The sequence below is a fragment of the Hylobates moloch genome, unplaced genomic scaffold, assembly GCF_009828535.3.
Source record: "Hylobates moloch isolate HMO894 unplaced genomic scaffold, HMol_V3 SCAFFOLD_3, whole genome shotgun sequence".
In the NCBI taxonomy this organism is placed as follows: Eukaryota; Metazoa; Chordata; class Mammalia; order Primates; family Hylobatidae; genus Hylobates; species Hylobates moloch.
In genome coordinates this window covers 106,252,579-106,274,638 of record NW_026652278.1, presented here as the reverse complement: position 1 = coordinate 106,274,638, position 22,060 = coordinate 106,252,579, and the positions used below count along the sequence as shown (strand labels likewise).

Genomic DNA, 22,060 nt, shown 5'->3' with positions numbered 1-22,060 from the left:
GACCCACTTGTAATGCTATGGCAATGCCAAATGCATGTTCTAAATGATGCAGTACTTACCTGAGACAGAGCATTCTAGGTAAAAGGTAAATGTTCCTTCTCAATGAATGATGAACGATGACATCTAGAATGATGATTAATTAAGAATACCACTCTGTTCAGTCTGGGGAATTTTATTCTGCATTTCAGATGTATCATAATTTCAATATCAGAATCAATAAGATGATACACTCCTGAAGTGTAGGTTATCTGGAAAAACTTTAGGTGATTGTAAAAAAATATGCAAACATATTTAACAACTGCTTCAGTATAATCTACCTAGATTGTTCTTCCTAGCTCTGCTTCCAAAGGGTATTGGACATGGAACTGTGAAAGCAGAGGTATGTGATATAAAGGCAATGATATTCAGTAAATTCAAACACTAGATGGTTATATATTTGTTAAATATTTATAATAAATGACTATTTTATTAAAATACTGTAATCAGAATTTTAACCATCTAGCTTTAGTGGGATGCAAGTGGGAACTACTTTATTCGTCTTCCCACTGAATATATTTATTTCAGCCATGTAAGAAGTCTTGGTTAGATCTCAGAGCTTTGCTGTGTCTTTTAGTCACAAGAACAGTCTCATTTCAGGATTTTAAAAGTCCTGATCAGAGTAATGATTTAAAATTTCTTACCTCAGGTTGGGCCTGTTTCAGGCTTGACAGCCTCCTTGCACCAGGGGGTGTGTGGTACTGACACTCTTTGTCACCTGACTTCCTCTGCCACTCACTGGCTGCCCTTAGGGCCCTTTAGAGAAGAGCTGTAAGGAACTGGGCAAGTCTGAGTCACTGGTGCAGTTCCAACCTGCACTGCTACCTTCTGTTAGATGCATGATTGCTAACTCTCTCTTTGGATAAATCCTTTTAGGGACCTCTGGGTGTATAGTTCCTCCGAAAGTCATGCTGCCCCTGGCTGGATGTTTTTAGCTGTCTTTGCAGCTCCTGGGTTTCTGGCATTACACCCCACTTTTGGGATTACATTGCCTTGCCAGGTGGTCCTTTTGGGCATTGTCCCTTGTGAGATCATTCTTCCTGTGGGCCTGTATCCTGTCCATGAGAAAGGTGCATCTTTTTCTTGCCATTGTTGGAAGCATAGCCTGATCACAACAGAGTCTTCTGGGCTTTGCAATTCCAGGACAGCTAGCAAGCCACAATTTCCTGCCTTTAAAGTCAGATTTAAAATAGGTAGTAGTTCTTTTTCTCTAACTCCAGGAGATGCATTTTTTTTCAAATATTTCTCTCAGAGACACTCATTCCCTTTCAATTTGGTACCCTTGAGTAAGCTCTTTTGTGGTGTGAAGTAGGAGGTGGTACAGAATGTTCTGACCACTCTATCCTGAGTAGTCCTCTCTGGGGGTCTCATTACCTTCTCTTGTAGAGCCGAAAGCAAACAGTGGGCTCATGATGACAGAATGGCTTCAAATGAACCTTTGGCAAGTTCTGATTTGGCACCTGTATCTGATAATTATTTTGTTTTTAGCCTTCAAGGTTTCACCTGAAACAGAAAATTTCATTTGTTTTGTATTTTTTAATTGATATGTCATAGTTTTACATATTTTTGAGGTACATGGGATACTACACAATTTCATTTTAAATACCTTGACTCAGTAGTATTTTTTTCATTTAGGTGGCTGCATTAAACCTCATTTATGTGTGTGTGTATGTGTGTGTGTGTGTGTGTGTATGTGTGTATGTATAGGAAATAAAAGCATTCACAAATGTGGTAAACAAGGAATATAGAATTAAATTAATTTTATTTTTAATTAATTTAATTAATAGAATTAAAATATATAGATGCAAGATTTTAAGTGTCTTACATTTTTTAACTTGGGGATTGTAGTTCAATAAATGATAACTTCATTTTCTTTCTTCAATTCGAAGGATATTCTTATAATTGCTAGTTTAATTATTAGTTTGCACGTACTTAGACCATAACATCTTACTTCATCTTCCAAAACAGCTATCAGTTCCCTTGTGTTTGCTTAATAAAATATTAATTACAAATATGTTAAGTAGCATGTCTGATATAAGGACTTTTTCCCGTAAAAATAAATACATAGTATCTCAAACTTATAGTATCTTAATAGGATAGAGAGGAATAAATATAGCTTTACATATGTATAAGATTTGCTTTTTTGCCATTCTTGGCAGAGTCTGTACTGGAAGCCAATTTCTTTACCTCGACTTTCAACTTAGTGATCATTTTACTATGGCGGCTCACTCATGACTAATGTAATATAAGATATGTATGGGATTTTATTGACTAGTTTTAGCAGTATGAATGAGTTTCTATTCACTTAAAGAAAGTTAATATTATAAATTATCTGAGGTATTTGAATATGCAAGTCTTTTTTTGTTTAGAATTTAAACAATACATTCTCATCTTCTACTTTTTTTCATAAGCATAACAAGGAGCATGCATCCACACTTAGCAGCACCTCACATGTATGCAATCTGGGAGGTTCTTCCTAAGGGAAAGAAAAGATTACAAATAAAAAATTCAAAAGTGAATATATATTTAGGATGAAGTAGTCATAAGAAGTTATAAATTTTAAAAAGATGACAAATACTACAAACCATAACAAATTCCAGAAAAATAATAAAAACATTTTTCCTCCTTCTTTGTTCACACACTTGCAGGGTGATCTGTAGTTCAGGTTCATATGCTGATACCACCTCTGGTGTGTCACATCGTTATCTCATGGCAGACTGGGAGGTGGGTGTATTTCCAAAACATCCCTACATTGGGATGGCTGGCAATAACATACCTCAACATAGAAGTGACTGCAAACCAGGTAAATATGTTTTATTAAACCTAAACTAAATGTATGTTCAGTGCAGCTCAACTTCCCCTTTGTTAGATCTCAAAAATGTTTAGGCTTGCTCCAGTGTCGCCCAACACAAAGAAAAGTGTGATGGAGGAAAAAGGAGAGTGGAAAGAAATAGTGATCATAACTGATTACTGTTAAGATATCATGTTTTGCAACTTTTATGAAAATATATGAGCCTGTAAATATTGCTAAGGTCCTTTCAGGAGTCTGTGCATATGAAGGGCCCAGAAACCTAAGCTACTTTAGCTTCCCAGTTACGTTTCAGGAGAACTCAGTCACAGAAAAATGAATAACAGCATGTTCCAGATGCTTTAAAGGAACCATGAAAAATCTGTGTTCTTTTACATTTCATTCTGTTTATTCTTCTAAATTGTTATCCAAAGTTATTCTTTTATCTCTATTTTTAATGTGTTAGTATTAAACTACCTAAGGAAAATGTTCCTGTGGAAAACCATATAAATATTTTATACTTTTCACTTTTTGAATAAATTTGTGTACTTAATTCTTAGGAAAAATGCTTAAGAATAGCAAAATATGTTTATCATACCACAATAAGAAAACAAAAAAAGAAAAGCAAAATCCCTGAAGTAAGTGTTCTCTTGTGTTACTGTACAACTGCCTGTTAAAATCATTGGGGCCACTGGAAAAAGATGGTTAAGGGTGGATTGTGTTTATCTTTTTTTTTTTTTTTTTTTTTTTTTGAGACGGAGTCTCTCTCTGTCGCCCAGGCGGGAGTGCAGTGGCGCGATCTGGGCTCACTGCAAGCTCCGCCTCCCAGGTTCATGCCATTCTCCTGCCTCAGCCTCCCAAGTAGCCGGGACAACAGGCGCCCACCACTGCGCCCTGCTATTTTTTTTTTTTTTGTATTTTTAGTAGAGATGTGTTTATGTTGAGTATGCCTTGTTTCCATTCTGGGTCCTTCTAATCTCTAGATAGCCAAAGCTTGAAGGATTTTAATACAAAGTGTCTCAAGTGACTTAGCTCTATTATGCCTAAAAGTCAAAATGGAATTGTGCAGCAAATTTCTCACAAGCAAAATTACATCTAAGGAAGAGTACTATTTGATTGTAGACTGAGGGTAGAGTTAATATATTATACAATATTTATCTCATTAGTCCTCTATAATAGTATAATTGGAATTTTATATGAATTAAATTATTGATATACGATTAAAATAAAGATATAGACAAATTTAAACCTCTTTAATTCTTAACATGCACCAACTAATATCCTTATAACTTGCAGTTTGTATAAGGGCTTGTTACTTACAATATTAACAATCAGTTGAAACATCTTATTTATTTATTTATTTATTTATTTATTTATTTATTTATTGAGACAGAGTCTTGCTCTGTCAGCCAGGCTGGAGTGCAGTGGCACAATCTCGGCTCACTGCAACTTCCGCCTCCTGGGTTGAAGCGATTCTCCTGCCTCAGCCTCCAGAGTAGCTGGGAGTACAGGCACACGCTATCATGCCCAGCTATTTTTTGTATTTTTTTTTTAGTACAGACGGTGTATCACCATGTTGGCCAGGCTGGTCATGAACTCCTGATCTTGTGATCTGCCCACCTGGGCCTCCCAAAGTGCTGGGATTACAGGCGTGAGCCACCACACCCAGCCATAATAGTTTTAAATGGTACTGTTGACAGATGGTCATCTGTTCTGTGTGAACTCTGTCTGATACCATGTGTCCTAATGCCATCTGGAAGTTTTAATTTCCTCCTTTGGACAGGTCTTGACTCTGACCTACTGAGTACTGCTTGGATCCTCTTTCTCCTGAAGGGACATGTCCTGGCTATCTGGCCATTCTGCATACCACTCTCCTCTTCTTATGCTTCCTGGTTTACTCCTCCTGCCTAAATCCTCTGGTGACCTTCATAAGACAAGTTTCATATCTTGGAACATGCAATGAGTGATATAGCCATGTTAACAGAATGACAGACACACAGGCAGACAGACAGAGGCACTCTCGTGAGAGGAAGACAGCAACACCATCACAGAAGGTATGAGAACTGAGGGGAGATTGTTAGTCAGGTAGAGCTACGAAGGGTAGAATCAGAGTTTCCTGCCCATCTCCTTCCTTGATCTTCCAAAGGAAATCTACAGTCCACCAGTAGTCTCCATTCAACACTATACCTCCTCCAATGTACCCTGTTCTACACAATTATGCTCCCACTTCCCCCCCTCCCAAGGGATAAAAGTTCAATTCAGATTCTCCTTAGCCCATCACCTAGAAGTAGTATAAGGCTTAGTAAGAGGCTCTCTTGAAACTTCTGTTAGGTCTTAGCAGAGTATATGCCCATCTCCTTCTTAATAGCTATGTAGATAGTTTATATAATCAGACATTAAATCAACATTTATATGAAAATATTTTCTATAAATTAGGATTCACTATAGTTTATAATTTTAAAAGGACTACAATAAGTTGTATCTTCACTTAAATTGCAACTGAACAAGAGCCCTATAAAATGTAGATTTTGCTTTACATTTTCATAATTTTGCGTAAAGCATTTTTAAATAACAGATATAATGTTATATCTCTGAATAGATGCCATTATTGTCATGGAAAAGGGAAAATAATTTCTTCTGTAGGACAACATAAAAATGGTGCTATCAAATTTCACTATTTATTCCTTTACAGTCCTGTGAAAGAGAATAAATATACAGCAGCTCCCTCTTAAACAACTTTTTGATAAACTATTAATCAAAAGAGATATGTTTCAGATACGCAAAATGGATGAATAAAAGAATATAGTAAGTTTGTATATAAAACCCAATGATTTTATTTATTTACAAATTTTACACTCAAGTAATAGTTTTTTCTATATTATTTATTTTTGAGATGTTTAGCATATACTATAAAACTGAATAATTGTTTTTGTCTGTATTTTACTGTATTGAATTTGTCTCCTTCTGACCATAGATACCAGTGGTTCTCCCACTATTTCTGTTATCAGTGGCCTGGAGGGCATAATCATATGATTTTATGAAAAACAGTTATTTTTATAATATATTAGGAAACATGTAAAATAAATAATTTTTTATGGAATTAATATAATTTTTAATGTAGCTTTTAGGAATTTAGTTCTTTTAAAGTTGGACATATTTTTAGCAATAATAATGATAATAGTGTTGACACTATAATTTTTTGAGGACCTCTTTTGTTCCAGATACAGTGCCCGGTGCTAGGTATTTTATGCCCATGTTATGGAAGGAGCTTTGGAAAGGTCAAGTAACTTGGACACCTAGCTAGTAGTTAGTGGTAGAACCAGGATAGCAATTCTCGTCTGCTTCACTCTGAAGCCAGAGGTCTTTCCATTTCTCTGGCTTGTGTCTTACAATGTGTCTAGTGTTCTACAAAATTAGGGACCTTCGTTATGGGTTTTTATTTCTCTGTAGTCAGTTGAAAATTCCATTTTCCTCCATAGATGAAACTGCAGAATGAAGGTAAAATGAAGTAGAGGCTTGGTTCTTTTTTCACGTAAATTTTTTTTTTTCAAATGTTGGGGTGGAGCTTCTCCACAAGGAAGCCATGGTTTCCAGTCCATATAGAATCAAGGTTGGACTCACATCATAATTTATAATCTACATTTGTATGAGCTTCCAGCACAGAATAGACTTTCAAAAAGTTTCACTTCTAAATTAAGATATAGAAACTTTCATTCGAAATTAAGATGTAGGAATTTTCAGCATCTGTATCTAATTCTACTTTGCCATGAAAAGAAGAACAATCATCCTATATAGTTGTAGGATCTGACTGATTCTTCCAAGGCATAGTGGGCAGCAGAAGGACTGGTCCCTAATGTCAGAAAGATTCTAGGTCAATTAGTTAAAAATTCAAATTTATGACACAATGATGTAGCATAGTTTTGTAATATTTAATTATGAATTTTTAAAACTTTTTGTTAAATGGATATGACAGCTTTAAAGTCATATACATCCTGTTCAGGTTTTGTAGTGAAATGGCCCTTTCCTTAGCTCCTTCTACCTTGCAGTCTGTTTTTAAATGTGACCTACTTAAATGGATAGATTCTATATTCTTTCTAGAGAAATGCCTCATTCAGTGAGACATAATTTCTCTAACAAGAAAAATGCATTCACAATGTAATTCCAAAACCTCCAGGAATAAGGCCTCTGAGTGGCTACATTATAGTGCTCCAGAATCCATGCACTAAAAAGTGCGTCTTTCTTTAAGAGAGGATCTCTAAGTTCTCACTTCCAGCTTATTTATGATTATATTTTTAAGCTTTTGTTTTCCCTGGTTCTCCGTTCACAGCAATTGTGAAAAAAAAAGGGGGCATCCATTCCTTCGTTCATTTATTCGGTCAACAAACATTTATTTAAGGCCTGTTATGTGCACCTGAAACTGTTTTATGTACTGGCGACATTCACAGCACTAACAGCTGACAGCAATAACTCATGAAGAGATTTTTTAAAAAAATGTAATAAGCAGATGCAACAGTATAAAACTTCAAATAGTTTAGGTACATTTAGTATTATCTTCCCCCATTCTGAGAATGAGTAGCCAGCCAGGTTTCTTCCAGAGGGGCAAGTAGAATGTCTCTTACTCGAGGCTGTAGTTTCTTGGAAATGAAGCAAATGTGAAAAGTTTCAAAATCGAGTTGGGCTGGCTGTGGTAAGGAAGTCAGGGAGGCAGAATTAACCTGCCCTCAAAAACAGATCTGAGGCATTGATCTCAAATTGGAGCATAAGGCCAGGAAAGGTCAGGACTAAAGAGATAAGAATAGGGAACACACCAGCTCAGCAGCTTAAGCCGACAAGCCGAAAGGCCAGCAAGGTAAAAATTTGTGATAGAGCTGGATTTTAAACATTCCATTTTCATGCACCCATGGGCAACTCCTCTGTAATTTTGATATAAGATTATTTTGGGAGTGGGACTCTCTTTGTGGGGAAGGGGAGTAGAAGAGTTAAACCTTCTCGGCCGTGGCAAATTCAAGCCTTCCTTAGGTTTTATGCTTATATTTGTGTGTGTGTGCCTGCATGTGCATGTGTGTGCATGCATGTGTGTATATTTGTTGGAAGGGGCAGTAACTGACCAATTATGACAGAAGGCAACCTCTCCTTTTGCCCAAACCCCTCCCTTGGCATTTGGTAGGTGGTGCAGGTACCTATGGGTTTTCACACCTCTGTAGCCTCTGAGGACTTCACTGGATTACAGGAGAGTAATAATTAATGCTAATAATGAGGACTCAGTGGTGTCAAGAAAGATGAAATTCTTTTATATATCTCATTCATGTAAGAAAGCAATGACTGTTAGATCTTCCCCCAACCCCCTAACAAGGTTAATATTTTAATACTTGGGTATTTGCAGGAGTAAATAAGTACTTTTGAAATTTGCTTATCGATAAGAGCTTATTCCCTGATATTGCGTGAGTAGATATATTGTTGCTTTATGTAGCTTTAGTGATATTTCTATTGTTGTGTGAAAGTGAATCAGGGCTAGCACTTTAATTTGCATTTGTGATCAGGATTATTCTTTTGCGTAAAGATTAAAATTTGATTTGGAACAGGAGTCAAGGATTTACTTCATTAGGTCTGATTTCACATTTTCCACCTCATTTGAAATAAAATATTTTGTAAGTTAAAGTATATGTTAGCTGGGAAGTAATATTATAACAACATTTCACCAAAATTCTTGAGAAATGTTTTAAAATCCAAAAGTCTTTCTACTGGTAATATTATTCCCTCACTGACTTCATGTCAAAACCAAATGATGATGTATTTTCCTTAAGGCATTGTTTATATGGCAGGTCTTCAACCATATATTACTAACAGTTTGTACCTTATCAGACCTGACAAGATTACAGCCTGAAGAGTTATATTTTGATTCATGTAAGAGTATGGACTTGAGCTTCAAAGGAATAATAAGGCCAAACTATTATAGTTCAAGGACTTTAATAAATATTAAATGATAAATAAGGCTGGTTCCACACTAGCTTCAGGGCCTGTGGATAATAAAAGAAAATCTTCAAATGGTGCCAAACAGTATAATGGCTGTCTTGCCTTTTATAATCTGTCTTTACCGCTTGCCATTGTGGTTGTCAGAGCTGGGAATGATGAGGTAGGATGTGTAATTTTTGTTGCTGACAGAATTAAAAGTAAAGGAGACTTTAAAAGTAATCCATCTCTTTAGCAGGATAAATACAGAAATGTGCTTTTTGGTAATACTGTAATAGGTATTTAATCACTCCTCACCTACCTACTCTCTCTAAAAGTCAGGTTGTGGACTTGATGTTAAATGTGAAACATACCAGGTGATATGCATTTTCATTATTGTTAATTTCTAGTTTTAATGGAAACTAGAATTTACTTATATCATCATGTTTGGGATGTCAAAACATGTCCCAGTGGGAGAGTGCAGAATGCCTATGATTCATAGACGATCACTAAGTTATGTGATTATATGGAGGAAAAGTAAGTGAAGCTGCTTTTCAGAGAAAGCCCATCAGTACTATTGTTATAAAGTCTACTGTGGGCTGGGCACAGTGGCTCATGCCCGTAATCCCAGCATTTTGGGAGGCTGAGGAGGGTGGATCACCTGAGGTCAGGAGTTTGAGACCAGCCTGGCCAACATGCTGAAACCACATCTCTACCAAAAATACAAAAATTAGCTGGGCGTGGTGGCAGGTGCCTGCAATCCCAGCTACTTGGGAGGCTGAGGCAGGAGAATTGCTTGAACCTGGTGGGTGGAGGTTGCAGTGAACCGAGATTGTGCCATTGCACTCCTGCCTGGTTGACAAGAGCAAAACTCTGTCTCAAAAAAAAAAAAAAAAAAAAAAAAAAATCTACTGTGGCAGACAAATTCTAAGATGCCTTAATAATCCTGCCTCCTGTTGTTCATGCCCTTGTACATTGAAATTGGGACAGTGTAGTTTTTTTTTTCTAACCAATTGAATATGGAAAACATGATGGGATATCACTTCTGTGATTAGGCTAAATAAGATAGTGACCTGCCCTTTTGCTTACCATACTCTTCCCTTTGATGACTTTGATGAAACATGTTGCCATATTGGCACATGCAAGGAACTGAGGGCATCCTCCAGCCAACAGCTATGTAGGAACTGAGACCCTCACCTCAACAAGTCCTATAGGAACTGAGTACTGCCAGCAATTACACCTGCTTGGAAGCAGATCCTTCCTCAGTCAAGACTTTAGATGAGACCCCAGCCATGGCTGACACCTTGATTGCAGCCTGGTGAGAGACCCTAAAGCAAAGGGCTCAGTTAAGCTGTGCCCAGGTTCCTGACCCACAGAAACTATGAGATTATACATATGCGTTGTTTTAAGCTTCTAAGTTTGAGGTGTTGGACACATAGCAATAGAAAACTGATACATTAGATGTATTAGTTTGATAGGGCTACCACAACAAAGTACCACAGACTAGGTGGCTTAAATAGCCAGTTGTGAGCAATTTATTTTCTCACAATTCTGGAGGCTCAGAAGTCTAAGATGAAGGTGTCAGAAGGGTTGATTTCTTCTTAGGCTTTTGTCCTTGCCTTGTAGATGCCTGTCTTATCCCCATGTCTTCACGTGATCTTCCTTCTGTGTGTGTCAGTGCACTAGTCCCCTTTTCATATATGGACACCAGTCATATTAGACTAGAGCCCACAATAATGACCTCATTTTAACTCAGTCACCTCTTTAAACATTCCATCTCCAAATACAGTCACATTCTGTGGGATCTGGAGATTAGGATGGCTTCATATGAATTTTACGGGGAAACAACAGTTCAGCCCATAACGATAAGCTGTATAAAATTTTATAATTATGTTTATCTCTATAGCAAAAACTCTGTAGAACTTACTGTCTGTAAAGGTCTTTTGATTCCTTTTTATTCTTTATTTTAATGTAATTGTATGTTTTTCAGACGATTTATATATATATATATATATATAAAAATCACATAGTTTAGCACATATATTTTCATATCCCTGTCTCCATAACAAAATTCGAATCTCTGTTTATGTCTTTCATATACTTTACTATTATTATTATTATTATTTTTAGACGGAGCCTCCCTCTGTCACCCAGGCTGGAGTGCAGCGGCACGTTCTCAGCTCACTGCAACATCCATCTCCCGGGTTCAAGTGATTCTCCTGCCTCAGCCTCCTGAGTAGCTGGGATTACAGGTGCCCACCACCACACCCGGCTAATTTTTGTATTTTTTTTTGGTAGAGATGAGATTTCGCCATGTTGGCCAGGCTTGTCTTGAACTCCTGGCCTCAAGCAATCCACCCACCTCAGCCTACCAAAGTGCAGAGATTACAGGGGTGAGCTACTGTGCCCAGCCTCTTTCATATACTTTAGGTATAACACTTTGCAATATTTATGGTATTGCTGTTAGAGGCATTTTCAAAATCTACCTTTACTTTTTGTGTTTGCTTGCATACTTCTAAATAAGTTGGAAGTAGCTCGTCTTAAGTATAAGTACTTGTTAAAAAGATAGGGAGTTTGAAGAATTTACATTTATTTGAAGTAGGTATAATTCTAGATAATGGTAGGTCCAGAGAGTATCTATCTTTGTATTTGAGAATCCAGATATAATGGAGATACACTGTTAGAGCCTATCTAATGCTGGGCTGATTTATTAAGACACTGTTTTTTGGCACTTTGAGCTATTAATAGCACTGTACGTGTTTAAAATATTCTTCTAAATGGCCAAAAAAATCTACATTGTATACATTATATACAACAGTTCATTATAGCATAAACCAGTGGTTTTCAGAGTGTGTCTGCAGACCCAGGGAGTGCCAGAAACTCTCTTCGGGGATCTTCAAGGTCAAAACTATTTCCAAACTAAAACTAAAACATTATTTTCCTTTTATTTAAAAAAGTGTTGACATTTTTATATGTGTTGACATGTGTTGCATCATAAATGCAAAAGAAATAGTGGATGAAATTGCTGGAGGCTTTGCATTAATCGAGGCAGTGGTGTTAAACTACTGGCATTTGTATTTTAAAATAGGGATAATATTGCCAATATAAGATGGTGGTTGTAAGATTTAAATCAGATATTTTGTGTATAAGTATTCAACTAATGACCACTCTACACTGCTGCCCTTATCAGCAACATGTATTTCTACCATGTTTTTGTCTCTCTCTATGATTTATTTTGTGTTTTGATGAGTCATTTTGGTTATATTTATGTTTATAGGTACCTCCACCAAAAAATCAAAGAAGAATATTAAGATAATTCTTGAAACACAAGTTTATAGTGGTTCATGTTTCTTCAAAGAAATGGTTAGGGAAACATAGAAAGGTACAGATGAGCAAGCAATTAGGGTTTTTGGAAATCTTTGATTAGGAAGAGCATCATATACCTAGGAAGTTGAGCCAACAATTGTAAGGAGAATGGTTAACAGAACATATGACTGAACAGAGAACATTCTCCATTAGGGATAAAATATAATTACCTGATTTAGCACTTATTCCATTGGCAATTCAGTTTCCATATATGCATCCTCTGCTCTAAATTGGTATGTCTACACTGGGTTATTTAACTTATTACAATAATATATACTTGATGTAAAGATGAGAAAGAATAGTATTGTTTTGTGCAATTTCCACTATTTTCCCGAAGTCTAAATTTAGCACTGTTCTATACTGCACTCTGTCAAGCATCAAGTCAATGAAAAATCAAATTAGATTGTTGAACTATGTGCTATTCACTTAATTCTAAATTTGAATTATCATTGTTTCAAAATGAAATCAAGGGATAAGTAAATGCAAAGGCCTTATGTCATTTTGTTATGCTGTTTATTGTGTTTTATTATTTTTTGCTTTATTTATTTTTGCCTTATTCTGTTTTTGTTTTTAAACAGATCATCAGAAACTAGAAAGAGAAGCTAGAATCTGCCGTCTTTTGAAGCACCCTAATATTGGTGAGAACATATTTTTAATGTTTTTTAAATGTTAATTTAAAATTTTATGTTAAGTACCACAATAAAAATGCTAATTTGATAATCTAGAATATTTATAACTTTTAAAAAATAGTTTCCTAACTTTCAGTCTTGGTTACATTTGATTCCTCAAAATTTTTCTGTGTTTGTTGTTTGTTTTTTGATGCAATCTTTGAAGTAGAAATGTGAAAAGTTTGTGGAAACAGAGGTACTAAATTAATTAATAGTGTATGTTTCCTGTTGTGCTGAAAGTTGACAGTGCACCAACCAGTGGAAAACCTGAGTGTAATTTAAAGAATAAATAAATAAATTTAGGTAATCCCTGGTTATATTAGCTTTATTTTAACCATATAATTTGGAGTCTGCTATGTTAATGAGTTCAATGTCCTTTCTGTAGAGCTGTATAAAATGAAAACAATAATCCTTTACCTAATTGGGAAAATAGTTGTGAAGGTAAAAATGAAACAAGTATAACAATTTTTTGAAAAGTTATGTGTATATTTTTTCAAAAGATTGTGATTATGTATAAACACTTAAAAAAATAATATAAGGTCTCATTTGAATAGTGCTTTTATGTGTCTTTAAGAATTGTTCAGCTACAGGCGGGGCACGGTGGCTCACGCCTGTAATCCCAGCACTTTGGGAGGCCGAGGCGGGTAGATCACAAGGTCAGGAGATGGAGACCATCCTGGCTAACACAGTGAAACCCCGTCTCTACTAAAAATACAAAAAAATTATCCGGGTGTGGTGATGGGTGTCTAGTCCCAGCTACTCGGGAGGCTGAGGCGGGAGAACGGCTTGCACCCGGGAGACGGAGCTTGCAGTGAGCCGAGATTGCGCCACTGCACTCCAGCCTGGGACAAGAGAGCGAGACTCCATCTCAGAAAAAAAAAAAGAGTTGTTCAGCTACTGCTGCTGAAGTATGGAAAGACAGGATTTATGTCATCACTTTAGTCAGCTAAATTACATTCCATATATCCTGTAAAAAGTTTACTTTAGGCCAGGTGCGGTGGCTTATGCCTATAATCCCAGCACTCTGGAGGGCTGAGGCAGATGGATCACTTGAACCTAGGAGTTTGAGACCAGCCTGGGCAATATGGGCAAGACCATATTTCTACAAACTATTAAAAAAATTAGCTGGATGTGGTAGTGTGCATGTATGGTCCCAGGTACTAGAGAGGCTAAGGTGGGAGGATTGCTTGAGCCCAGGAGGTTGAGGTTGCAGTGAGCCATGCACTTCAGACAGCCTGGGTGACAGAATGAGACCTTGTCTCAAAAAACAAAAAAATTTACCTTATAGGTATTGATTTGATTCTAGAAATAGTAAAAGGACTTTAGAATATTTATCCCTCATGAATTATAAAATAGCATAACTGTTTTCAAAATTTTTTAAATGGGATGAATATAAGAAACAAAGAAGAAAAACACAGGAAAGAAAAAGTAAATTCAGAAATACGTGTAAACTGGATTCTGTGATAATAGGTTTGATTATTTTGGAAAAATGTTACTGTCCCAGCTCCCTCAATTTTATTGTTAACCTAAGTATTTCTGATCTAGAAGCAGTGAGAAAAGGGGTAACAGAGATGTAGAATTTGCAAAATCTTTCACTGAAAAGTTTACAGGTGTTTTAATTTTATGGTAGGAGCATTCAATTTCTATTCCTGCTTTGATGTTTTTGGTATCCTGCACTTAGTGGGTGCATCTTAGGGTCTTAAGTGAATGGATACTATGGGTTAAAAAAAGTGTAACACTGGCAAATTCACGTGTATCATTCACTCACTCAACAAGTTACATTTCTAGGTGTATAGTAGGAACAAAACATACTGGCAGCTGATTAAAAGGAACCTTCTGGTTTGAGGAGAGAACAAAACAACTCTGACACATAAATCTACTTCTTTAGAAGCGTTTTACTCTGACAAAACTTTATGGCATTTCTTGTTTGGCTGTATTGGTTTGCTAAGACTGCCAGTAACAGAGTACCACAGACTGGGTGGCATAAGCAACAGAAATTTATTTTCTCATAGCTCTGGAAGCCAGAAATCTAAGATGAAGGTGTTGTCAGGTTTGGTTTCTTCTGAGACCTCCTTCCTAAGCAAGTAGGTGGCTGTCGTCTCACTGTGTCTTCACATGGTCTTCCCTCTGTATGATGTCTGCGTCCTCATTTTTTCTTGTAAGGACACCAGTCATATTGGATTGGGGCCCACACTGATAACCTCATTCTCACCTAATTACCCCTTTAGACATTCTATATGCAAGTAATACAGTCACATTCTGAAGTATCAGGGTTAGTATATCAACATAGGAATTTGCCCATAACATTGGCTAAAGAAAAATTACCCAATGAACCACTATAGTTCAAAGATTACTTCTCTTGCTCAGGTTTAAGATAAAATCAAATCTTTGTTTAGTGAACTTGTAATTCCTGTACAGAAAGTTGTTATTTGTTTGTTTTGGTTTGGTTTGGTTTGGTTTGTATCAGGTCCTCCTATGAGACTCAATTTTTGTGGATAATGAAACTAGTTTCCTCCATTTCCTCTAGGATACCAAAGTCAAACATTCGAAAAACTGCCAAGCTAAAACAAGAACTCTTTTCATTTTGACACTACATACAGACTAAACTTATAAAAAGAGAAAGTATGCTGGGGAAAGTTCTAAACTTTTGTGTCCTAGATAGCATTGTCAACACCTTCTGACACAGTGTACATCTTTTTTCGGGGATCCATAACAGCCAAATATCATAATTCCTTGGTTACCTCACTGGAGGTTTTCTTCAATCTTTTAAGATTTCAGGAGTACGAAAGGAACTGTGACAATTCTAGGTCCTTGAACCCTAGGACCCATTTCTAACCACAAGAGAGATTTCGAGTGATCCTTTATCTCAGGGTATAAGTCATAGATGGATTAAATTTATGAGACATAATCTCAAAAATTGTAACACTGGCAAATTCACCTGTATCATTCACTCACTCAACAAGTTATATTTCTAGGTGTATAGTAGAAACAAAACAGACCAATATCCCTACCCTCAAGGAGCTTGCAGTTTTTGGGGAGACAGGCAGTAAACAAAGCATTGGATATTAGATGGTGATAACTGTTGAGGAAAAATAGGAAGCAGAGAGGGAAATACTGGGTGTCGGGGTATTCCAATTTTATGTAGTTGGTCAGGACCATTTCATAGAGAATGTGAAATATATTTGAATGCAGACCTAAAAGATGGGAGGAAGGAAGTCATTTGGCTCTCTGGGGGAAAAACAAACAAGCAAACAAACTAAAAACGTTGTAGGCAGAGGGAACCAATAGCCTGCATAAGGGCCCTAAGGTCAGTAGATTCCACCAAAGCTTTTTATCTAATGAGAGAGATAGGGGATGAGTTCTTTTTCATTTTATCTAACCTTAATTGATGAATCTCCATGCCATGTAATCTGACAGTGTTGTGTTTATTCATGTAAAGAATGATTTTAAAACATCAATAACAACAGTAACTGTCATAAAATAGTAAGCAACAGCCAACAAAGCAGGAGTGTTTTAAAGACAGATGCCATAAGTGGACATCTGCAAATGCATTGGAGAGTAGTTGACCCAGAGTTGTGAGGAGAGTACTGCAGTTCCTGTTGATCATTGCACTAGTTAACAGCACCACATGAATCACTAGTACTCAATCATGACTGAATCAGATTACACAGGGAAAACAGCATTTGCTCTTGATTTCCGTGACATAGGTAATGTGGTACCTAAGTAATATCAGACTCTTATCCTCTTCTCCCTTTTCTCTATTTTATTATTTCCTTGGTTTTAAAATCAGCTAGGCTTTAGAACTTTAAGGAAGGAAATAACTATTTTTGACCATTTTTTCCCTTGTGAAAATGTGCTTGTTTCATTTTTATATTTGAATGTGTCTTTCTCTTGGCACAGAATCAATAATCTTGAAAACTTGCAGCAAGTAAAAGGTTTCTTCCAAAGAAACACATTTTAAACCAACTAAAAATGGTGATTCATTAAACTACTTTTTTTCATGTGTTATTTTTTATGTTTTTCTGATTTTAAAAGTAATACTGTTAGTGGAAAATTTGGAAAATACAACATTGTATAAAGAAGAAACCTGAGGGCTCAACTTTTAATATTTGATTTATTCATTTTTGCCTTTTTATAATAAATCCTATATATATATGCTAATTTCAGCATTCTCTTGTGTGCATTTTCAGACCCCTTTAGATATATCATGAAAATGGTCTCACCCAACAAAATTTCTTGAGTGTGTAGCCATTGCCAAGCTTTGTTCTAGGCTATATGCACTGGTGGTGAAACAGTGATTGAGAGAGACAATGCCCATCTTTTCCCAAAGCTTTGCATCGTAGTGTATAAACAAAACACCATAATAATGTCATAAGGATTCATTCTATGCAGAGAATTAAAATAGGGTAATTTGATACCAGGGGACCGGGTGGCTACTATCAAAAACAAACAGAGCCAGACACCAGTTAAAGCTGATACAGATTTTATTTTGTACTGTTGCAATCGGGGAAATAACTAAACTTCATTCCAAACACAGCAATGACAGCTGGGGATTTATAGTTAAGGAGCAGAGTGAGGGGGTCAGTGGATGGAAGATTTTTAAGAGGAGACATCAAGGATAGGGAGATTCTTGCTGAACTGTACTAACAAGATTCTTGCTAAAGGCAGGCCAAGGACTTAGACATTAAGGGTAGAGGATGAAGACCTTGATGAGATTTCAAAGGTGGGAAATCACTTCATAGTATTCTTCATTTAGGCCGGCTTAGGAAGGTTAGGGACATGGTCCAAGGATGAGATCTAGTTGAAAACAGGAACCCGCCTGATGTTTGGTTAGGGAGAGAGTCTTGGTCACTGCTTTAGAGCGTTTTGTCAGGCAAGATGTATCTATGGAGGTCACATTTAAACTGGTATCTAAATGACAGGTGGAAGCCATCATGAAAAAGAGAGAAAGAGTTTCAGGCACAGAGAGCCCTCCTTGTTAGGGGAAAAGTGGGGAAACCAGTAGATGGTGGACTGCCATGGGGTTTGAAAGGGAGTGACTGAACAGGGTAGGTAGATATTTAACCATGTAGGGTTTCGTTAACCAGATTTGGGAGTTTGGGTTTCATTCTACATGCAATGGGAAACCAATAGTGGGATTTTAAAAAAAAGTGTATCATAATCTGCTTTGCTGTGTCTGCTGTGTGTAAAATGGTTTCCTAGTTACATGAGCACAATCAGTGATAATAGTGTTCAGTCAAGATATCAGAATCTAGTCTTATCAGCGTAGTACCCCTCAACTACATCTTCTTGGATAAGAATTTAAACAGCTCCAGGTTGGTTCTCTCTTTGGTGTGGTCCACATAATCCAAGAAAGCACCATGCATCTTTTGGCTCAACAAATTGCAGAGTACAGCCCATTTTTAAAGAAGCTCCATCTTTGCTGTGCTCTAGCCAGGCAATTTTTGTTTGAACCTCAGACTGGAAAGATTATAGCTGACATTAAGATGTTGAAGCAATTTGAGGAGAACACTTTACTTTGTGCTTAGGTTAGTTAATGTTTGATCATTCTGTTCACCTTTTATTTTAATAAAATGGGCTTATTTTTCTTTGAGGAATTAACAAATTTGTTGTAAGCCAGAAATTCTGAGCTATATGTCAACATATGTATCAAATAAGTAAAAGAAAAATACCTTTCAGGTATTGAAATAAAATATTTGAGGTGATAGCCAAATTCTCAAAATTATTTGATATTCATACTGTTTTTATTCTTGGTCTTTGATTTCAGGAATTTATCGAAACTTATGGTGAAGCTCAGATAACAAACAATGGTAAAGAGAAAATAGGAAAACAGGAAAAGAATTCATTTAATTCAACCATAAGAGTCCAAAAACAGCTGGGCCAGGAAAGGAAAAGAAAAAATATTGAGAACTTTGATCTGACTTACCTGATTGTCCCAAGTGAGAAGATATTCATGTATGGGCCTTTATTTGGGAAAAGATCAATATTTGAGACAACTTTGCAGTTCATGGGATGATGAATTCTGTTGCTGGGTTATCCCATTCCCTAAAGACTTTTATTTACATTTTGTGTAGACTTTAGAAAGAGCAAGATAATTTTTTGAAAGTTTGAAGCAACATTTATATTTGTAGATTAACACTATCTTTATAAGGTAAGCGATTCCCATTATAATATGGCTTAATGAACTTCAGCAGCTAGAGAGCAAATGGAAGAGCTCTGTAACCTTTTGAATCTAGTCTTTAGTGATACCCTGAAACCCCTAGTGCAGTGAATGAATTAACCTTTCTGAGATCACGTCATAGCTCGATGATTATCTCCTCTCTACTGGCTTCCCTACCCACTACCCCAAAATGCACAAACACACTCACTCATACACTACAAAGTGTAACAGAAAATAAGAGGCATAGTGTTAATGGAAAGCTCTATAGATTCATTGGGCCACAGTTTATTCTCCTTCTGATGCTGGCCTGCTCTGTGATCTGCTATATAATCCCATCCACTCACTAAGTTCTAGTTCCTCTCTTTGTAAAGCAGAGAAAATATTTGCCTTTTTTATTTCCTTCCAAGAATCAATAGAGAGAATGAGGTAATGCATCTTACTTTGGTAAGGAGATAATATACTTTGTAAGACGATTAATTTAAATAAACAGTTGAGTACATTATTATGGGGTGCTGCTTACCAAGCAGTAACTAATTAATTCATTTCTTAGCATTTAGTAGTATCTTTCTGAGATGTGCATATTCCACAATGGGGAAATATATTTCAGAAACTTTCAAGTATCATATATTCTATATGATATGTATGTTATATATAGTATATAATATATGATATGTATTACACATAATCAGATAATTGTGATATTGCAATAGCAGATCCTATACATTATGTAGCATAAACTCTAATTTTTTTGTTTTAATATTTAGGAAAGCTAAAACTTTCCAAATGTATATGATTTGTCCAAAGTCACAGTTCTTTAATGATGTTGCCAGACCTAAACTGTTGATTGCCTCTGTAAAGAGATGGCGATGTTTAGGGAACCTAACTTGAAGCTGCAAGATTGAAAAAGCAATGTTTTTGTTCCCTTTTGAGGAGAGTTTTGAGGTTGTTTTTGGTTCAAATCGATTCCTCCCCTCACATAAGATAAACATTAACTAAAAAACTTTCAATACTAATACAGGAAGAGAAAGCCTTTACATTTTAGAGAGCATAAGTTACAGCTACCTACCATATATATTAGCCCTGGTATAGAACCAGTGTGTTTAAGAGAGATGCTCTGCTTAAAGATGTTTTATTGTTTGACATATATAACAGTACACAAAATTTCATGTGCTGACAGGTGGAGATTAAAGAATATATAAGAGCCTTTACTTTCTATAAAAGCATGTTTCCCATTCCTATGAGTAATAATGGCATTTAGGATCTATATAATTTTCTTTTCCTAAAATTTAAAACTGGAAGGGCTCTTAGAAATTACCTAAGACCAACCTAGATTCTACAAATTGAAGGTTTAAGTAGTGAAGTAATATGCCCAAGATCATACCCAGATCTAAAAAGAGATGAAAAACACACAACCTGTGTATTACTTTATTTAGCACGTAGTGTTTCTTCTTTTTGCCGACCTTGGAGATGTGATGTCATCCTGTAAAAGTAATATTTTAACCACAATCTTAGATCTCCCTAGTCTTCACAAGAAATTTTTCGCTTAAATACCATTCCTCAAATTTTTATGAAATAAATTAACTGTCATTTTTTGTTTGTTCTTTTGTCTTTAACAGATGATTTTAACCATAAATTTTGCCTTTTTATCCTTCTCTGCATGCAGTTGTCTTCTAGATTCCTCAGGTTCTATAAGGAACAAATACAATCACATTGTACAGGTTAAGCTTACTAAATATTTCTCTTAAATAGGCCCAGTATTTACTTATAGATGAGTAAATTGCCTTACGTGTTTATTGCACCAATATTCCAGTTTTTGAACCCTTTGAAACAAAATCACATAGGAAAGAAGAATAGAGTTAATGCAGAGTAAATGTTAATTGATCTACTGAGAAAACAAAGTTAATAGTTTTATGAATGGCAATTAAAAGTCTTTTTCAATGGCATCAGAAATTGAGCAACAGTCTAAGAAAGCGACACTTGCAGTTTTTTTTCTGTGACCTCTCCCTTATTGATGGGCCTGCCTAAAAATTACAATAGTTTGTAATCAAACAAGAGTAATTAATTTTTCTTGTTGACTACTTTCTCTAGTGACTCTCTAACAGATAAAAAGTATTTTAATACTATTTAGTAGCAAAAAGCAAATTATCTTATGTTTACCTTATTTGATTAAATCTCACCTCTTTATTATGATTATTTGGTGAGAAGGCCAAATTACTTCTTAGAATATATTACAGTCTGCAGAATTGATTATTCTCTTTTAATAAATGTGAGAACCAGCACAGTGATATATTTTTCTCTTCAAATAAATATGTTCAAAAAATTCTAATTATCTGTTTTAGCTTTTTTTTTCTTTGTTTATACAACATGGTGCCAGTGATATATTCTTTATAATTCTTGGTAGAAAGTTAAATTTATCATCTTTTTAAGTAAATGCTTATTTTACTAAAAAGACAAAATTTGGATATAAAAGTTGTATATTCAAGATAATACTTCAAAATCTTTTCCATTGGTGAATTTGAATCTGAGTACATTTGTTACTGGTTTCCTTGTAAATATTTTTATTCCATGTATCAATGAAAAAGCCACTTCACTAAGTTAATTTAGAAGTAGGTAGATTTATACATGAAACTGGAGAAAAAGAGTCCTTCTGTTACAAATGAAGGATAGTTTCATTTTTAGACTTACTTATAGTACATAGATTACACTTTGATCTATCAATGCATAATATTTACTGAAATAGTTCTGATTTATTCTACTAAGCCTATTTGATTTCTACATTCAGGGTAGAATCCCCTAACAGAGTATTGGAAGTTTATAGTAGTTTCTTCAGCTCAGAAGTCGGCTCTAAACTGAAATTTGAAAGAAAAATAATCCCAAACATGAAAAGTACTTTGTTTCATTGGGGCTTGAGTTGTGCAGAATCCCACCTCCACTCCCTTTTCTCACCATGGGGAAGAATAACTCATGTTGCTAGGGAGCCCGGAAGATAGTTGGGGAAGTGATAACACCTTTTAATCACTGAAAAATCATTCCTCTTTTCCCTTTATTCCAGTAGCATTGATAATAAACTTGCCTATGATAAGTGCTTGTATT

At 35.8% G+C, this 22,060-nt stretch overlaps 1 protein-coding gene across 38 annotated transcripts in view; it reads left to right on the top strand.

The window, feature by feature from the left end:
- Positions 1-22,060, top strand: part of CAMK2D (calcium/calmodulin dependent protein kinase II delta) — a 318,650-nt gene that overhangs the window by 87,867 nt on the left and 208,723 nt on the right. For all 38 annotated transcript variants that reach the window (XM_032146242.2, XM_058436690.1, XM_032146219.2 and 35 more), the window contains exon 3: positions 12,718-12,777. In XM_032146242.2, coding sequence (XP_032002133.1) covers positions 12,718-12,777 — 60 coding nt within the window. The remainder of the gene's footprint in view (positions 1-12,717; positions 12,778-22,060) is intronic.